At 40.0% G+C, this 20,681-nt stretch overlaps 2 protein-coding genes across 5 annotated transcripts in view; one reads left to right on the top strand and one right to left on the bottom strand.

The window, feature by feature from the left end:
* The first annotated feature begins 856 nt into the window (after positions 1 to 856).
* Positions 857 to 8,991, top strand: LOC135612221 (protein STRICTOSIDINE SYNTHASE-LIKE 4-like). Its single transcript, XM_065108242.1, has 4 exons — positions 857 to 1,389; positions 1,636 to 1,943; positions 8,292 to 8,424; positions 8,526 to 8,991. Exons 1-4 carry the CDS (start codon positions 949 to 951, stop codon positions 8,790 to 8,792), a joined length of 1,149 nt encoding a protein of 382 aa, XP_064964314.1. The 5' UTR covers positions 857 to 948; the 3' UTR covers positions 8,793 to 8,991.
* Positions 8,992 to 10,221: 1,230 nt separating this feature from the next.
* Positions 10,222 to 20,681, bottom strand: part of LOC135595489 (protein GRIP-like) — a 66,485-nt gene continuing 56,025 nt past the window's right edge. For 3 of the 4 annotated variants that reach the window (XM_065086480.1, XM_065086471.1, XM_065086486.1), the window contains 3 exons: positions 11,056 to 11,161; positions 10,873 to 10,931; positions 10,298 to 10,634 (listed from right to left, as the gene is read on the bottom strand). In XM_065086480.1, the coding sequence (XP_064942552.1) occupies positions 10,521 to 10,634; positions 10,873 to 10,931; positions 11,056 to 11,161 (279 nt within the window). In that variant the 3' untranslated portion in view covers positions 10,298 to 10,520. Of the gene's footprint in view, positions 10,635 to 10,872; positions 10,932 to 11,055; positions 11,162 to 20,681 lie in introns of all 4 variants that reach the window. The other variant, XM_065086461.1, reaches the window with a different exon arrangement.

The raw sequence follows: 20,681 nt of genomic DNA, 5'->3' as shown, positions 1-20,681 counted from the left end.
CCACCACACACTTATTAAAATTATTGAATTGACCCATTATTGGTCAAATCATTAAAACCACCGAATACAACACTAAAAAACTTAATTAAATCTATTATACTATCACAAATATAATATAAAGATTTGATCCATTAAATACCTAGTTTCAAACAATAAGTATTAAACAACATTAAACGTATTAATTGCTTCCAAATTAATACTATTCTATCATCATAAAAACTTTAAATAATATATTAGACATTTAGAATATAGAATAGACTTAATAATATAATAAATCATCAAAAATTGATAAAAAATATATATAAATATTTGATTAGAGAGTTCTTTCTCTAGTTTTAATTCTTCCCAATTAACCTTTCAAACATGATCCAAATCATAAATCAATATCTTGTGAAGTTTTAAGAGACCATAAATATGAGAATTAGAAAACAAATGAGCGAAACAGAGATCGAGAGAAGAGGTGATAAAAGGGGTTAGAAATCTTTTTAAATAGATCTGAACATTTGAACTGGTTAGATATGAGCCAATAACAATCAAAATCTGATAATTACCAACTAATACCGATGGATACAAGTTGATAATAATTATATTTTGGTTGTTCCGATCGATACAAACTCTGTCTCGAATGATACAAAACCATTTAGCATATATTACCTAATAGAAAATTATCCATCCTTTATCCAATCGATACGTACTGTATTAATATACCAAAAGACTCTGAATAGAATATTATTTTAAAGAGTACTTTAATATTGTTTTAAAGAGTACTGTATCAACCACCCTCCACTCGTCGTCCGTCCCACGACACCGCTCCGTTCCACGCCTGTCTCTCTCTCTTCCAACGCATTTCATATCCAATTTGCTCGATCTCATCTCCTCGGTCTAATAAGTCTATTCCATACCCGCAGAGCTCAGCAGGAGGCCAGAGTTGCAGAAAGAATAGCTTCGATGGCAGATTCAAATCCTTCTCCAGCTGCTCCCGCTCCCAACCGAACTCTACGGAGGCCTTCCTGGCCTATTATTGGAGCTCTCCTCCTCATACTAGTGCCGATTGTGATCTCCATCGTCGTTAACGATCCCAACGGCTTCGACCCGGCGCCGCTGCCGGCAGACTACTCCTTCAGCGCCTCCCTGGCCGTGGCGGAGCGCCACGACCGCATCCTCGCTTCCAGCAAGCGCGTAGGCGAGGGGCGCCTCCCGGGCCCGGAGGACTTGGCCTACGACAAGGCTCGCGGCTTCCTCTATACTGGGTGCAGCGATGGCTGGATCAGGAGGGTGAGTCTGAAGGATGAGAAGATGGAGGTGGAAGACTGGGCTTATGTCGGTGGCCGGCCTCTCGGAGTGGCCTTGGGACCTGGCGGCGACCTCGTCGTCGCGGAATCCAATAATGTGAGAAAGAAGTCCTTTCATTGTCTTCTTCTTCAACATGCCAGTTTAGGTCGTGAATTGAATTCCCATCAATTAAGCACAGCAAAGATTTGGAGTACTTTTTTCTGTTGACGGTTAATAATATAAAATACGTAGGAGGATTCTTTGTGTTTTTATGGTCAGTCCAAATTAAGCCTTTCCTTTGGATGCAATCGAAGGAATAAAAAAATCAACAAGATGAAATGATGATAGTTTTGTTCTTGGCAGGGGTTGATGATAGTAAAGCCAGATCAGAGTGTGGCCATGCTAACTGATGAAGCAGATGGACTAAGGTTTCGGTTGACCGATGGTGTTGATGTTGCGTCGGATGGCTTGATCTACTTCACAGATGCATCGTACAAGTTCAACCTCGATACGCACATACTAGACATTCTCGAGGGCCGACCCCATGGAAGGCTGATGAGCTTCGATTCTTCCACTAACCAAACCTCGGTGCTCCTCCGTGATCTCTACTTCGCCAATGGCGTCTCACTTTCGCCCGATCAACGCTCCCTAATCTTCTGTGAGACCACGCTGTAAGTCTTCATTCACCAAGTTAACTGATCATTTTTGCTCAGCTTATTTATTCGTCATACTTATAATATAGTTCATATGATGATGATGTAAGGAAGAAGAGAACAAAACGAAAAAGAAATATTCTGTAGATTGCACTACACCTTCATGAGGTCAGATTGGATGGATGGATGGATGGATGGCTGGCTAGAAACCGACCTTATATTATTTATGAAGAATTACATCATAAACTGCGAGTTGGAGTGTTTGTGACAATGACGAGGTGTAATAGGCCGTGGGGAGTAAACGGGATGAATTGGAGAGGTGGTGGTAAATACCAAAGTGATACTGTGGATGTATCGCTATAGTAAGAAGGGTGAAAAAAATAAAAAAACAAAAGAAGAAAAGCAAAAGATCGACCAGAAAGTCTCTTAAGAGCAATTGTTTTAGTTTTAAATATAGCGGTGATTAATTGTTGGAATATTAAATTAAGCTTGTTGATTTAAAAGTTTTAATTAAGATAAGAGTTGCAGTAGTTTAGTTAGATTCAAAGTCGTAGGTCGACCCCTCTATTTTATAGTGGGCTAATATAATATTTCAAAAATAAAAGGAAGAGGGGAGAGATAAGGTAGAGAGGCTCTAAGTTGTTGTTGTTGTTGTTCTTATTAAGAGTTTTTAGTTTTGAGGTTTTTTCCTATTCACCTCTTATTGCTTTTTATTTATTATTTATTGATGTTCATCATCCTTCTAAAAATAACCACTAACATTATATTAGAGCCTTGTTAAAGATCTGTTAGCGAGAGAAAAATCCTATTCTAAGGAGAGAAAATTGCTACAGAGAAAAAGTAGAGAAGCTTTTAGAAAGAGAACTACTACTAAAGAGAAACAATTAGAGAGGAGGTAAAATTAAAGAGAGAACATAGAAAATATCAAGAAGATGACATCGATGAGGAGCAGATTTGATTAACAACTATCAAAGAATGATATAACAAGATCAAGAAGACAATTAATGCCAGATTACGACAAAAGAAAGATTATTGATAGAAGAGACCGTAACAACACACTGACAATTAATTTAATGGAAAAAGATTTATAGATTAAAAGTTTGATTATCTTCAAAAAAAAAAAAATTGAAGGTGATAAGTAGATAAGATTTCAATTGAGGAAATCTCTAAGCACTCAATTTCCTCAACTGTCATAAGGAAATCTTATACTTATCATGTCCTCGCAAGATTGAGCTTCCGTCAAGGATGTCGATTTTGGATCGATGAGATGAAAATAGTTTACGGGTGAGAGGCTTTGTGAGTGAGTCTGCTAGTTGATCAATCGTATGTACGTGAGAAACACGGAGTTAATGTCTGACAACTTGCTCTCGCACGAAGTGGAAGTCGATGGCAATGTATTTCTTGCGGGAATTGAACACTGGATTGACACATAAGTAGGTAGCTCTAATATCATCACAATATATTGTAGGAATAACCGTAGAGTTGACGTTGAGTTCCTTAAGCAGATTAGTGACCCAATTGAGTTCAACAGCGGTGGTGGTGATGGCACGGTATTCAACTTCAGTTGTAGATCGTGCAACCGTCTTTTGTTTTTTAGAACTCCAACTGATTGGAGTAGCTCCAAGGATGATAATGTACCCTGACGTAGATGTTCTATCATCAAAGTTCTCTACCCAATCAGCATCAGAAAAGGCATGGAGATAGAGTGAAGCATTTTTGTGAAGAAAAATGCCATGATTAAGAGTCCCTTTAAGATACCGCAAAATTCGTTTGACCACAGACCAATGCGTAGTAGATGGTCGATGCATGAATTGCGATAATTTATTGATGGCAAATGAGATATCTGGACGGGTGAGAGCCAAGTACTGTAAGGAGCCAAGGACTTGTCGATATTGAGTCGAATCTATAGTAGGGCTTCCATCACATAATTTAAGTGATTCACTAGTAGAGAGAGGAGTTGTAACCTCTTTCGCATTCTGCATGTTTGTCATTGATAATAAATATTAAATATACTTTCTTTGTGATAAGAAGAGACCTAAAGATGTAAATGTTGCTTCCACTCCCAGAAAGTAACTTAAAGTTCCTAGATCTTTGAGGGAGAATCGATCGACCAAGTGCTTTAGAAATGCCTAAGTCTTCAGAGGATCATTTCCTGTGACAATAATATCATCCACATATACTAAAAGATATATTGTGCTTCCATTGTACTGGCAAATGAATAACGAGGTATTAGACTTGGAATTGATGAAGCCAATTGAGGTAAAAAATGAGCCAAGCTCGGTATACCAAGCCCTTGGAGCTTGACGAAGTCCATAAATAGCTTTTTGAAGTTTGCAGGCATGCCTCGGATACTGAGGATGAACGAAACCAGGAGGTTGTTGCTGCATAAAGACATCTTCAGTAAGTGACCCCTGTAAAAAGGCATTGTTAACATCCAATTGTCGTATATGCCAACCCTTTGAGATGGCCAAACTCAAGATAAGACGGATTGTTGTGGGTTTAACAACGGGACTAAATGTCTCTATGAAGTCGACACCATGTCGTTGATGAAACCCTTTGGCAACTAAACGTGCTTTATATCTAACAACGGATCCGTCTGGGTTCCGCTTAATTTGAAAGACCCATTTACACCCGATGATATTTTGTGTGTGATGAAAGGGTACTAAGGTCCATATAGAGTTATGAAGGAGAGCATCATATTCGTTACACATGGTTTTACGCCAGTGAGAAGATTTTTGAGCTTGAGTGATTGTAGTGTGTTCACTGGCCTCAGTGGAGGAATTTGTCATAGCATGTAAGTCAAGGACCTGACGTGATTTGAAAATATCACTTTTGGAGCGTGTTGTCATTGGATGTCTAGGAGGATGGAAGTGGTAGATTGTGTTGGTGGTATAGCCGAGGACGAGTCACTGTCATGGACCGGGCCAACCGTCGGCACGACAATGTCACTAGGTCTAGGAGAAGGTAAAGCCAGTGGCAATGTTGCTGAGGGTATTACTTCATTAATAGGGGAAACTTGTGAGGAAGGGAGTGGGGAAATAGAGGGAGTGAGAAGCTGTTGAACTGGAGTAATAGTAGTATGCGGATCTTGAGGGTAAAGGACTAGGTAGTGTCATGGGAGGTTCGTGTGATGAGATCGGAGGGATATTTTAGTGATGTATGTTTATCGGAGTAGCCTACATAGTAGGATTGTTTTGAAAAGGAAAGACAGACTTCTCAAAAATAACATGACGTGGTATAAAGACTTTTTTAGTTTGGGGTTCATAGCATCGAAAAGCATTATGTTCAAGAGAGTAGCTTATAAAAATGTTAGGCTTAGATCGTGGTTGTAGCTTATGTGAGGCAGAAGGATGGAGCCATGGATAACATAAATAGCTAAAAACTTTGAGTTTATGAAGGTTTGGAAGCTTGTGGAATAATTTTTCAAATGGTGATTAGTATTGTAAGACTGGAGTGAGCATACGATTAATGAGATAAACTGTAGTTTGAAAAGCTACTGCCCAAAAAGGTGGTGGCATGGATACTTGATGTAGAAGGGAGAGACCAGTTTCAACGATATGTCGATGTTTGCGTTCGGCAGAACCAACCAATTGGGGAGTATGTGGGGGTGACTTGAGATGTTGTATACCGCAAGCAGAGAGACAGGATGTGAGGGCTTGATATTCGCCTCCGCCATCAGAGTAAACTGTTTTAATGGAAGATTGAAAAAAATTCTCGACCAACTTTCGAAAGATGGTAAATACTGTGGAAACATCAGACTTATGGTGGAGAGGATATAATCATATGTACTTAGTAAAATAGTCTACAAAAATGACATAAAAGCGAAACTTGTCAAAAGAAGGAATTGGGGCAGGGCCCCACACATCGGTATAAATGATTTCAAATGGTTTAGAGCAAGAAATGGAGGTTGTCCCAAAAGGCAGTTTATGACTTTTATTGCAAAGACAAGTATCACAATGATTGACAGTGCTATTGATTTTCAAGGTAGGAAAAGAATAACGAGAAAGTAATTTTTGCTAGATAAAAGGGGAGGGATGACCAAGACGACGATGTCATATATCAACCAGAGCTACGACTGAAGAGTGAGCAGTAGGAAGGGTAATTTGCGAAGCGGATGGCCACTCATAAATGTTGTCTTTGTTTTGGCCCTAGACTAAAGATGCTCCCGTGCTCAAATCCTTGACAAGAAAAAAGTTAGGAAAGAATTCAATGGAGGTATTATTTTGTTTACAGAATTGAGAAACGGAAATGAGATTTCTTTTAATGTTAGGTGCACACAGAACATCATCGTGTGTAAAAGTTATGATAAATGAACTAAGCGTTGAGGAACCAGAATGAGTAATATGAATTCTTTTACCGTCATCGATGATGATATCTTTATTTCCGTCATAGTTGTTGTGGATGGACAAGTTTTGAAGATCAGAGGAGATGTGATGAGAGACGCCCGAGTCCACAATCTAATTAGGTTGGGTAGGAGTTGGAGTAGCCATGAAATTCGCCTGAGGCCACTGTGATGGAGCAGGGAGTCTGGGGTGAGACCGACAGACTTTCGTGAAGTGTTCGACTTTATCACATAGTTGGCAAATGACTCGTTGGTGGCTTGTGAAGTCAGGACATGACGGCTAAGGATTATGAAAGTTATCACCTTGATATAGATAAGGGGGGTTTGGTCTAGGCCCCATAGGGCTAGGAGGCAGCTTAGCCAGACCGTTGTTGACGTGCTTATTGTACTGGTTGCTCTTCCTCTTGAATTTTTGATTGACCTAAGCTATAATAGGTGGTCCAAGCAACCTATCATCATGCTTCAAGTACGTCTCATAGTCGATCAACTTATCATAAAGTTCTTCAAATGATATTGGTGAGTCGTGTGCCCGAAGTGCTGCTGTCAGTTCTTTGTACTCGCCTCCTAGGCCATTGAGGGTATGGATTAAGACTTCTTCATCACTAAGAGAATGACCTATAAAAGCCAAATCATCGATGATAACTTTGATATTTTGTAGATAATCAGCAATAGTACTTCCCTCTTGTTTCGTTTTTATCAGATTGGAGAGAAGTCCGAGCATGCGAGTACGCGAGCGATTTGCCAAAGTTGTTTGTAACTTGCACCATGCTTCTGTAGCAGTCGTACATGAGGATATCAGTGGGGCAACGGATCCAGCAACGGAAGCTTGAATAGCTTGGAGGATGAGGCGATCTTGACGTAACCATAGTTTGTGGGCTGGATTTGGCACTGGACTGGGTTCGCCTGGGATGTTGACCATTTCAGGTGGATATTGGAGAGAGCCATCAACGTAACCTAGGAGATCATAGCCAAATAGAGGATTAGAAAGTTATGCCAGCCAAGATGCGTAGTTGCCGCCTTTTGATAATTTGAAGGGAATGAGTGCTGCAGCATTGATGGTGATAAGACTTTGAGAAGTGCTTAGAGTCCTTGCAGAAATAGGGATAGGAATATCAGAAGAGGAAAATGAAGACATCCAAGATATTTTGTGACGGTTTAAGTGATCTTTACAAAAGATGTAAGATGATCAACATTAGGTTGATGGAAAAACGATCAATACAAGAGATCATCGTGACATCGATAATTTGATAGACTTTATATGCAGGTTAAAAGCATGATCACCTTTAAAAGAGAAGATTGAAAGTATGGATGAAGACATTTTTAATAATTTTTTTGCATCTCATTAGTAATAAGATTTGATGAAAATAACTACTAGAGATAAAAAAAAATTATAATAAGGGTGTAATCATATCAATACTAATGCATCGAATCTCGTTAGGACTTCAAAATTAGGCATGCTTGGGCGAGAGTAATACTGGGCTTTTCGCTTTCGGACTATAAGGTTTAAAAAAAAAAATTTCTTATATAATTTTAAAGATGTGATAATTGATATATATTTTGATTTCATGCATCTCTTAAGCAATAATAGATGAAAACACTATTTTTTGGATCTCTAGATCTAAGATAGGAAAATAAGCCTTCTACACTATATAGAAATAAATTTGAAGAAGTAAAACTATAAGAAAGTCCAAATATATAAAAAGTGAGTGAAAATTTCTTAGAGAAATAATATGAAGAAGATACCTTATCAGATATATGGTATATTCCCTAATAATATTCTTATCAAGATTGAAGATATTAATTTGAAGGTAAATTTGCCATATCAAAATGTGCTTTTTTTTGTTTTTTTTTTATGAGAGGCTATACGACGAGAAATATATGAAATGATGAGAACAATACAGCAGTATCTATCATTCGAGTGTTAGTGCAAATAGAGTAGCGTAGTTCATGAAGAAAGACGCAAATGAGAGTCCATGTATTAAATGCAAAATTTGCGTTATGGACACCAAAATCGATACGTGCAGGAGGAGATGCAGAAGATATCACATTCGGGGAGAGAAAAGGGGGACGGTCGATGAGTTCATCCAGAATCTACCGGGGTTTCCCGACAACGTTCGATACGACGGCGAGGGCCATTACTGGATCGCATTAGCGGCGGTACCTGACCTGACTTGTTTCTTTCCATCATCTTCTTCTGCTCATCATACAACCTTAAATCTTGCTCATGCATCAGAGACTGTTCTCTTCTTCTTTTTCAGGGGAAGACACCGGAATGGGACGTAGTGTTAAAGTACCCCTTCCTGAGGAAATTGATGGTCACCATTGAAAAGTTTGTAAAGATTCCACATTCTCAGAGGGACTCTGGAATCCTGAAAGTTGACTTGGATGGTCAACCGGTTGCCCTCTTCTCAGATCCAGGTTTGACTCTTGCAACTAGTGGGCTAAAAATTGGGAAGCATCTCTGGTATGGATCTCTTGTCAAGGACTATCTCAGCAGGATTGATCTAACTCAAGTAAGCAGATGAATGAACAGCAATTGAGGCAGATTAGCAGTCTCTGTAAAAGAAGTATTAACTTAAGCTTAAACATGAACCGATGAGGTTAGTTCATCGGGGGTGGTTAATCGGTCACTTACTCTGTCATTAATGGATCGGATATTGATTTTGACAAATATTTAAATTGATATTGTCAGATAAGTTTAACACTTGCAGAGATACGTTTAGATATCCGGATATGATTATACCTCAACTCATATTTCAAGCATATATAGTCTAAATTTGGATGAGATTATGATGTATACATACACCACATTTATGTACCTATATCGGCATCATATTCGGTTTATAGAGAATAATAATAAATCATACAAGTAGTAAGTTTTTCATTTTTTTTAAAACCAAAGCAAACTGTTTTATCATAATAAATCATATCCATCCAAACTAAAAAACTGTGGTCAAACTTGGTTGACGCTCTTTCTATAACTTGTGCTGTATATTTTTATGAGTTTTCTTTCTAAGCCATGAAGAAGAGTTAAGCCTTTGCACTCGATGGAAACATAAGCTGAGATTTTATATATTAAATATTATGTTCCGAATTTGACTAAATAATAACTCGAACAATTATATATATATATATATATATATATATATATATATATAAATTAAAAAGACACTGTGTTTCAAACCAATCCTTGGAAATTTGGGCCGGACCACATTTTTCGATTTGATACTTTAAACGATAGAATAAAATAAATAAATTGACTGTGGTTTAACCTTTTTAACTGGTGGCGAAAGTAAATAGTAAAGAAAATGTTTAAATTGCATACAATGCAGTTTGACAACTAAGGTAACCAATGCTTGTCAGTTAGGTTGGCGCAACACCTAACCAATGCTACTTATCTAAGAATAGTTTGAATTGCCATTATATTTTACTCAAAATTTCCAATTCTCTATCCGATGTGACATTGCGTGGCCAATAACAATTCAGGGATATGCAATTGTTAGCATTCTATATAATTATTTTTAGTTTCTTCGGTGAATCTTTGTCCAATTATTTACTCCTAAGAAAAATTTAATAACGTACAATTAACAATTATTTTTGGTAATAAATCTCAAATTTTATTTCTTAACTACTCAAATGATTATATATAAGATGTTCGACATATATGGCTAGACATGTACATCTAATTTGTCATATCATTGTTTCATAAGTAAATTTTTATTTAATGATTTTGAATATCTTTCCCAAGCAGTAGTTTTCCTAGTGATAAGTTAAATTAGTTTCAAATAACTGGGAATTTCTTTTGCCATCAGTTTAGCTTCATAACAAAAAAATATAATCAATTTCCAACCAAAACTTTAATTCAGATTTTACTAAAATCCAAGACAAGCTCAAGTCATCCACCGTCAACTTATACAAACATCGACATCAAAGTATTCAATTCAACACACATCATGACAAAACCAAATAATCAATGATCATGTGAACTATTTAGCAGGATGTTTAGCCAACGAAGAAAGATACAGATGAGTGGGTAGTACTCTCCATCTCGTTTATGTACAACATAATATTCTTACAAGCAGGTACAACAGCCATGGTCGCAAAAAAAACAAGCTGAGTGCAAGTCTTTTTGAGTGTACCCTATTGGAGTTGTTTCCTTGAAACAGGATCAAGCAAGCGGAAAAGACGATGCTATTAAACTGTAATCCTCTCATCCTGAATTAAGCAAAAAGAATAATGCCATGGTATCTTCACTAAAATGAGAATCTAGAGAAAAGTGATCTAGGCGTAGATGCATCAGAATATGATGCTGCTGGACTGGAGATAACATCACCTGAGGAGCGGTATGGCTGCTGGCATTTCCTTATCTGTGAATAGATAACACGTAATAATGATAATAACAGAGATTAAGCATATGTTTCGTAAATTTATCAATTCGGTTCAGGAATAACATTATTTTTGTAAGGATTGGCATAATCACAAAACAACTAAGGAAATTTTATTTAGATAATTATATACTACATATAGCATGAATGAACATCCAAAGAAAATACAAAAATGATTTTCTACAACATCACAAATACTACAGTAGCAAGCGAAGGTTACCTCTTCAGGACTAAATTGTAATAATGTTGCAACCACTGGAAGTAAGGCTTCCACTTCACCTGTGAAAAATGACATGTTATGAAATCCCCATGGCCTTTCTTTCCTATACATTTCTAAATGAAAATGACATGGTTTGTCCAAGACGAAAAAGATTGAATGTTTTAGGTTGAGCTTTTCTTGTACCTGTTTCTAGCAGTTTTAATATAACATTTTTCAAATATGTCATGTCTATTCCTTCACGTTTGTGCGATCTTTCCATGTTCCGGAGCTCCTCCTTTAACATTGCTTCCTACAAGATATTGTGGAAAAGTAAAATGAATCTAAATCAGATAATTCTGTGTCTTAGGCATCATCATTGTTGGCAAATATACATGTCAGGGCCCACAGTCCAATAGACATACTAATCCAATAATTTGAATATAGCGAAACTTAAATCGCATGACCCAAAATACTTACGTTTCAGGTTATCAGTTAACTCAAAATGCTTGAAATTCTCAATGAAGTAATTCAATTTCTACAGTTACAAGGTAGGTCTAACCCGAGTACATCGACAAGGTTCTAAAACATGCTACCCACATTAGTCCCGTATGGGACCAATATTGTACCAGCAAACCAATCAGAACTGACCAGCATGGAATGAAAGAAAAAAAATAATGAAAAATGGAGGCAACGATGGACCACCAGAAAGAATAGAGAAAAGAAAATATGCAGGTCTTTCAATTCTGAACTTATTCTTCTTGATCATCCTCTTCTTACTCATTGATGCTTGTTGAGCTCGAGGAATGAAAATAGGCAAACTGCAATAGATGCTCTAGTCGATGCTTCAAGCAATTTATTCTTTTTTTTTCATCATTTAGTTTCTCAACCAGTGTAACGCTAAATTGGCCTAAACCGGCCCAAATCCAGAAATAACATGTTATGGGAACTGGTTCTTGATGGGGGTCGAGAAAATACCAGACTAAGCTGGTCATATCAATCCAGCATTGGACAAATATCTTCCCTGTAAGAGCAGTAAACCACAACACTACTACATTGTATCTTGTTATGCAACAAGTAAGCCATACATATTTTAGGCCAAACGAAGTAGTCCACAGAAATGCTGTGACACCGATTACCGCAACCCACATGTAAAGAACATACCTACCCAATAACAGACGGAACCACACGGCCCTAAATGCTTATGCCCAAGATCCTAATAGTGAGAATAACAAACCTACTATCTCAAAAAACATATCCTTATCATCCAAAATGGTTAGGACATTACAGATTATCACTCATAGGCACCAAAGAATTACTTGCCAGACAAGCGACAGCAAGGAATATATTTCAACTTTGCAATTAACTATGGCCTTAAGCAGTTTATATGAACCTGCTCAACTCAACAATGGTTGTTTCACATACCAAACCCATAATGGTTGCTAACCGAACCAGTACATATTGGCTGGTTACCAGTGTACTGACACATTGTACAATCAGTGTCTCAAAAAGCAAGAAGGAGAAAAGGAATGGGGTGGTGAAGAAAGAGGAGGACAAAACAAGGGGAAGGAAGAAGAGGAGACGATGGAGGAAGAGGAGAAAAAAAGAAGAGGAAGAAGATGAGCCGGTGGAGGAAGAGGACACCAAAGGAAGAGAAGAGGAAGCATAATTGCACATGGTAAGTAGTGGGCGGCAACACGAAGGGTTCTAGTTCGGGCGAAGAGGTGATGCAGAACCAACTTAGCTTTATCTTTTATTTGAATAAATTTGATTAATTCAGTGATATTTCGCATATGTCATAAGTTGCCATATTGCAACATGTAATCTATATGAAGAAAAAAGAATCAAATACTAAAAATTGGAAGAAATCCGATTTGGTGTTGATTGAAGATCTAAAAGATTCTTTATCAATAAAAAATATCATCAAAAGGGACAAATTACTTTTCAAATCAAGTCAATGAATATTAATTTTGAAGAAACAAATAATATATTTGATTTGATGCAATTGAATTTTTTATTTTTGTATTTTCCCTTTTGTTCTTGTACTTGGGGCCTATATAATAAGGCAAAAAGATTATAGTTCACAGTATCATAGGTTGGATCAGTAAAATGTCCTTTTCCTAAATTATATATGTATATATACATATGTAAATGGTGCGAGATCACATTTGTTTTTCCGATGGTATGATTCCATCATCCACATGTAAGATGTGCATTTGTATCATAGCTTCTGGTTTAGCCTAGATGTTTTATCATCAAGGTCAATCCATATCTTACTTATATGTACTCGGAGCGAGTTCTTGCACAGCCGAGGTGTCTGATGCAGAACCAATTTATTTTTATCTCATATTTGAATAAATACGATTAGTTCAAGGGAATTTCACATGTTTCGTAAGTTGCCACATGGCAACATGTATCGAATAAGAAAGAAAAAGAGGAAATACACAAAACTGAAAGAAACATGATCCAGTCTTAATTAAAGATCTAAAAGATTCATCGATGGAAGTTTACTAATCAAGAATATCATAAAAAGGAAGATGTTATATATTTGATTTGATGCAATTATAATTTTTTTTCCTTATTTTAGAATAGATTAGTAACTCGTGTGTAAGTGGTGCAAGACCACATTTTTTTTTTTGACGGCATGGTTCCATCGTTCAGATGTAAGACACATGGAGGTATGATGCCTTCATCCCATGAGTTTTGCTCCTTGAGCCAGAGTAAGTCCAGTAGTTATCCATATATTTTCTTATTATCTCTTCATTATTTTCTTGCTTTTCTCTTTTTCTATTCCTCTATTATCAAATAAAGAAATTCACAGCTACTCTCTTACATCATATTGTTATTAGTAGCCCTGGTCTCGATTCTTTTTGAATCAGTAAATGTTTCAATGGCTCCAAACCAAGCCAGAATTGGGGTGATTCGGTTTGGTTACAGTTAAAATTGGCTCAGTTTTTTTAAAAAAATCAACGATCAAAATTGATTGTGACAGACCATTTGGGCCTAATCCACTATTTGTTAGACTGGCATAGGCACCAAACGTTAGGGACAAGGGCAAATAACCAATCTGCCCCTTCCAACATCCCAATAAATACAAGTTGAACAGGCATTTTGGTCATTTCATAATAAAATTTAAAAAATAAAAAGACAAAATTGCCTCTTTCAATCGCTAAATAACATATAGTTAAAGAGGCATTTTGGGAAAGAAAATTGTCAAAAATTTATAAATACCTCCAATTCTCATTTTTCTTCACACCAAAGCCTTAAGCAATCTCTATACTCTCCCCCTAAGCTCTCTCTTATTGCAATCTCTTTTGCAATAGCATTCTCTACCCCTCCTAAGTTCTCACTAACTTGCTAATTTCAATGGCAAGTGGAAGTTTTCCAATTTCAGGAGGTGGATATAGGACATTTAGAAAGCATCTTGAAAAGAAACATCATACGTAAAGCTAATTTGGATAAAAGTCAAGTACCCAACAAACCCTTCTGTTCATTTTTCCCTGGAAAAAAGTCAAAGAATTAGCAAGATTTGTTTTCAACGAACACCTCTGTTTTTGTTTTGGTGAAAAATTAGATTTTGTGAATTATTATCAAAATACTTTAAATTCTGCTATAAGACGTGTTCCTCGATTCACTTACACACACTGTTATAAAAGAGGTAAAGAAAGATTTGCAAAACTTATTTCGATCTTTTGATGGACGTGTTTTAGTTTATTTTTATATTTAGAGTGATTATTAGCAAATGAACTCTTGCATAAGAATTACATATCATTGGATTGATAGTGATTAGAGCATGCAAAAGAGAGTAATTGCATTTAGAGTTTTGATGTACGAAATAATGTCGATAATATTTAAAGAATTATCAAAACTATTTTGGAAGAGTATAACTTGGTTTTAATTTTTTTTAAATTTCTTTGATAATGCATCTACAAATACTCCATCCTTGAGTTAGAGCAAGTTTGTCAATATTAGATATTCATGCCAGGTTTCAAGTTTATGTGTTCAAGAAAGACTTCTCATTAAACAAGAAATTGCACGTTTGTGCACTCGTCCACAAGCAACAAAAAAGTGAGCAAGATTTTACAAAATAAATAGCAAAAGAACCAAAAAGATTTCCTCGTGATGTTCCTATCCGATGAAATTCAACTCAACAACTACTTAATGAGTTTTGAATATAGAGAATTATTATATACTTTTATTACAAATAATGTAAAGCAATTAAATTTATATCCATAAAATTGGAATGCTTGTAAAATAATTTTAGATACTTTAAAGTTTTCAAGAATGCTACTTACACATTTATCTGGTGTTTATTATCCTACTCTCTATTTATTTTTAATTGAATATTATTGAAGCATTAGAATGATACCAAAAATAATAATTAATTGAATATGACTATTATGTGAATGGAAACTCAATAAATTAATTATTTTATAGATATTCCACATATTTACCTTGTTGCTTCTACTTATATTCTCATTGTCGAACAGATGGTTTGCATAATTATTTTAGTATAATTATTTTTATTTAGATGTTAACATTAGTGAAAAATTGAGGAAAGTTAAAAATGGTCATTAACTTACATGACCATTATGGTTTGACTTACTATCACGGCCTTAGCTGGAATTGCCTAAGGCGTGATGCACCCTTGAGGCCAAGACGCGAACTTAGCTTGCGTTGCCTAAGTCGCGCTTCGCCCTTGCGATATTGCTCCGCAAAGATCAGCCCACTTGTAACCTCTCGCAGGTCCCGAAGGACCTGTAAAAGAGAAAGTTGATTAGTTCGAAAGAACGAGCAACGGACAAGTCCCGAAGTCTCGTGAAAAGGGGAAGCTTTACAAGCAATTCAGCGAGCACCTTGCGTGCACAAGAGAAAAGAGGGGGAGGGGGAAAACAAGGGCTTTAGAAGGTTGAACGAACAGCTGCAAGCCCACAAACAGCTGCTCAACGAGTCCCGGGCGCGACAACAAGTTCCCGTCAAGGCAACGTGCGAACTTGCGAAAGAGTGTTCAACGCCCGGTACTATACCGAAGCCCCATCCAGCCCTGTGCCACCCGGGGGGTTCAAAGGGGCTGAGATGGCTGACGTTTTGGTGAGCGGAGGTAGATTCCAGAAATCAGCCCGCGGTACGCGAAAACGGAGCTGTTTTGGGGCTATTTTGCTCGGTTCGGTGAGCGGTCGCTTTGTAACGCTGCAGCTTGTTCGAACTTATATTTTTACAAGCAAAATGACCCAAAACCAAGAGAAAACATGCTGTCAAGCAGTTGTACATGTAGGTGTGAGCGATGAACGGTTCGTTGAACGGAGTTGTTGCGAGTGCGCGACGACCGTTCGTGACATTCTCCCCCACTTAAACTGTCGACGCCCTCGTCGACGCTTGTTGGTAGTTGTTGATGATTTCTTTTTCATGTCGTAGGGCGTCTTCAGGCTCCCAACTGGCTTCAGTTCGAGGAAGTTTTCGCCACTTCACCAAGTACTCTATCTGCTCAGCTCCGTTGGGTAGCTTTATCTTGCGGTCCGCCAGAATGGTTTCAACTCGCTTCTCGTAGGAGGCTGTGATGGGAGGTAGCCGAGTTGGAACACTTCGGGAAGCATCTTGCGGATCCGAGTGGTAGGCTTTTAGGTTGCTGGCGTGAAGAACGTTGTGAATTTTGAACCATGCCGGCAGTTGTAACTTGTAAGAGACGTTGCCTACCCTGCTGATAATTGGGAAGGGCCCTTCATACTTACGCACCAATCCTTTGTGTACTTTGTTCCTAAAGAATTGGAGTGATGCTAGTTGGAGCTTTACCAACACCAAATCGCCAACTTTGAACTCTTGCGGTCGCCTTCCCAAGTCTGCCCACTTCTTCATCCTTTTTGCCGCCTTCTCCAAGTAAGCCCGCGCAATATCTGCATTTCGATGCCACTCCTTTGCGAAATGGTAGGCTGACGGACTACTCCCAGTATACCCAATGGCCATAGTGTGTGGAGTCAACGGTTGTTGTCCAGTTATGATCTCGAAGGGGCTCTTGTTGGATGCAGAGCTCCACTGTAAGTTGTAGGAGAATTGGGCAATGTCCAACAGCTTCACTAAATCTCATTGGTTGGCACTCACGTAGTGCCGAAGATATTGCTCCAGGAGCGAGTTTATCCTTTTAGTCTGGCCATCTGTCTAGGGGTGGAGGCTTGTAGAGAAGTATAACTTTGACCCCAACAATTTGAATAGCTCGGTCCAGAATCGTCCCAGGAACCGAGCGTCTCGATCACTAATGATATTGTGTGGGACTCCCCAATACTTTACCACATCCTTCATCATCAGCTTGGCCGCCTCCTCTGCTGAACAGTGTAGGGGAGCAGCAATGAAAGTTGCATACTTTGAAAACCGATCGACCACCCCGAGTATCGATCCGAGTCTCCCTACAAGTGGCAAGCTTGATATGAAGTCCAAGGAAATGCTCTCCCACGGCCTTTCTGGTACGGGCAACGGCTCCAAAAGTCCCACCGGCTTTCGCTGCTCCACCTTGTCTTGTTGGCAAGTCAGGCATGTTCGAACATATTCCTCCACATCAGTACCCATCTTCGGCTAGTAGAAGGCCCTCTCCACGAGAGCCAACGTTTTGTGAATGCCTGGGTGTCCAGCCCAAAGGGAATAGTGACATTCTTTTAAGAGTTCATGCTTCAAATTGTCCACTCGGGGAACATAAACCCTATTCCCTTTTGTGTAAACGAGTCCCTCCTGGACCCAAAATCGTCGTGCCTTGCCTTCTTTGATGAGTTGTATCAGGATAACTGCCTGGGGGTCGCTATACAGTCCATCCCTGATTCGAGAAAGAAAGTTGGAGTGCAACTGACTTGCTTGGCCTCTGCCCTCCAGTTGTACGGCATTCACGCGTTCCACTTTCCGACTCAGCGCATCAACCACGACATTTGCCTTCCCGGGCTTGTACTCCATTGCCATATCAAATTCAGCCAGGAAGTCCTGCCATCGCGCCTGCTTTGGGGAGAGCTTCTTTTGAGTTTGGAAATAGCTCAGAGCGATATTGTCCGTCCTCAGCACAAATCACGATCCGAGGAGATAGTATCGCCAAACTCGTAGATAGTGGATCACCGCTGTCATCTCCTTCTCATGCACCGGATACCGCCGCTCGGTCTCGTTGAGTTTACGGCTCTCGTAGGCCACCGGATGACCCTCCTGCATGAGTACTCCTCCAATAGCGAAGTCCGAAGCATTTGTATGGACTTCAAAAGACTCCCCATAGTCTGGCAATTTGAGCATTGGTTCTTCCATAACAGCAGCCTTCAGATCTTGGAATGCTATTTCACATTTATCAGACCACTTCCAAGGCTGCTCTTTCTTCAGTTACTCCGTCAGTGGAGTTGCACGCTTCGAGTACCCCGCTATGAAGCGTCGATAGTAGTTGACGAAACCAAGGATCTCAACTCTAGCACCTTCTTTGGAGTTCGTCATTCCGCAATCGCTTGCACCTTCGACTTATCTATCCGAATGAAGCCATCACCGATTCGATGCCCCAAGAAAAAGATCTCAGTTTGAGCAAAGTAGCATTTCTCCCTTTTCACGAACAAAGTGTTCTCCCTGAGAACCTTGAAAATTGTCCGAAGGTGTTTGACATGCTCCTCGAGCGTTTGACTGTAGACGACGATATCATCTAAGTAGACAACCACAAACTTATCCAAATACTCCTTGAATAGCTGGTTCATGAGAGTGCAGAACATGGCCGGAGCGTTGGTTAAGCCGAAGGCATCACCAAGAATTCAAACGCTCCATACCTGGTCACACAAGTAGTCTTCGCTTCGTCGCCTTCAGCAATGCGCACCTGCCAATACCCTGACCGAAGGTCGAGCTTCGAGAAATACTTAGCTTTGCCCAACTGGTCGAACAAGTCCGCGATGAGCGGGATGGGATACTTGTTCTTCACTGTCACTTTGTTAAGGGCTCGGTAGTCGACGCATAATCAGAGGCTCTCATCTTGTTTCTTTTGGAAGAGAACTGGAGCTCCGAAAGGTGCTTTAGAGCTGCGGATGAGACCACCGCTTAGCAATTCACCTAACTGCTTTCTGAGTTCCGCCAACTCTGGCCGGGACATGCGGTAGGGTGGTCTCGCTGGAGGCTTCACTCCTGGCTCCAGCTCGATGCTGTGATCCACACCTCTACGTGGTGGAAGAGTCTTCGGCAACTCGGGTGGCATAACGTCATTGAACTCTTTCAGGACGTTCGCCACCACAGCAGGTTCTTGAATGGCCTTCTCGTTGAGCGGCTCTAGCTTCATAGCAGCCACGAATGTCAATTCGCCTTTTCGCACCCCTTTCTTCAGTTGTAATGCCGGTATGTGTTGGGGCTCCTTGGTTCCTCTCCGAGAGACGGGAACCACGCAGGGGTCATCGCCTCCCATCATACATAGGGAGTTCAAGAACGGCACTGGCACCAACTTCGCCGCATGCATAAACTCCATTCCAAGAATCACTTGGAAGTCATCCAGTGGCACGGCCATCATGTTGGTGTTCCCGCTCCATGTCCCGATTTTGATGGGAACCCCCTTCGCCAACCCGAAGATTCGCTTGGCCTCCGAGTTCACCGCCTTCAATCGGCTTGGGCTCTTCTCCAAGATCAACCCAAGTCGCTGTGCTTCTCGATCGGCTATGAAGTTGTGGGTAGCGCCCGTGTCCACCATTGCACGGGTCGTTTGGCCATTTAGCTTGATGTCCACATACATCAGCTCACTACTTCCTGTTTTTTGTAGCTTTGTCTTGATGTTCTCCCCCACTTGACCCCGCATGGCGTTCAACAAACGCATTGCTCCCATTCGGGGTCCTTACGACTCCTCGTCGTCGCTGCTGGATTCAGAACTACTCGAACTAAGAGCAACAGCTTTGCCCTTGTCCGATTGGGGGGTGGTGAATGGAAGCCGTCAAAGCATTGAGTGCCTATTTTTGTGGGCACTCCCTCACCATGTGCGGTCCTCCGCACAAGAAACATCCTCCAGGTTTTGTGGTCTTGCCTTTTGGGTTTGGCCCTTTGTGGGAACTCTTATTCTTTTGTTCGCTCCCGAGCTCCTTCCCTCGAGAATGTTTTGGAGGGCGATTGCCTGAAGATTGTTTCCTTCTCTCTAGGTCTTCGAAGGAAACAAAGTCGATGAGCCTTTCTGCAGTAGCAATTGCCCTGACCACATCGGTAACATTCCTTCGATTTAGCTCCTGTTGAGCCCATGGCTTCAAACCATCGAGGAAGCTGAACAACTTGTCCTTCTCGGACATGTCCTGTATGTCCAGCATTAGTGCAGAAAATTGTTTCACATAGTCTCGGATGGTGGTACTCTGGCGGAGTTGTCTCAACTTCCTTCTTGCGACGAACTCTGTGTTCTTCGGTAGGAACTGAGTTCTCAACTCCCGCTTCAAGTCCTCCCATGTGTCGACTCGACACCGACCTTGTTGGATCTCCTCCCGACGGGTTTGCCACCAAAGTTTCGCATCTCCATTCAGATACATTGTTGCTATAGAAACTTTGGTATCTTCAGAATCGGGCCTCGTAGCTCGGAAGTATTGTTCCATGTCGAACAAAAAGTTCTCGAGCTCTTTGGCATCTCTGGCCTTTCCATATCCATGAGGCTCGGGTGCCCTCAAATTTTGTGGCGGTGCAACGCGGGTGTTGCTTCCTCCCACATTTAGTGTTCTTGTGAGCATGGCCACCTTTGAAGTGAGTTCCGCCCAGTGATTGAAAGAGGCGCTCGGGCGCTCGCCTAGGCGCTCGGGCGAGGCGAGGCGAGGCGAGGCCCAAGCACCTCGCTAATGTCCTAGGCGGCGCGCTTCAAACAGGCGCCGCCTGGGCGCTCGCCC

The sequence above is a fragment of the Musa acuminata genome, chromosome BXJ1-2 (genome assembly GCF_036884655.1).
Source record: "Musa acuminata AAA Group cultivar baxijiao chromosome BXJ1-2, Cavendish_Baxijiao_AAA, whole genome shotgun sequence".
NCBI lineage: Eukaryota > Viridiplantae > Streptophyta > Magnoliopsida > Zingiberales > Musaceae > Musa > Musa acuminata.
Note: the sequence above shows the minus strand (reverse complement) of the source record. Positions and strands in the feature narration are given on the sequence as shown.

Excerpts from the sequence above, each read along its gene's own strand:
- LOC135612221 (XM_065108242.1), top strand. The coding sequence starts at position 949 with ATGGCAGATTCAAATCCTTCTCCAGCTGCTCCCGCTCCCAACCGAACT. Across the intron at positions 1,390-1,635 it reads TCGTCGCGGAATCCAATAAT|GGGTTGATGATAGTAAAGCC; the intron begins GTGAGAAAGAAG and ends TGTTCTTGGCAG. Across the intron at positions 1,944-8,291 it reads ATCTTCTGTGAGACCACGCT|GAGGAGATGCAGAAGATATC; the intron begins GTAAGTCTTCAT and ends CGATACGTGCAG.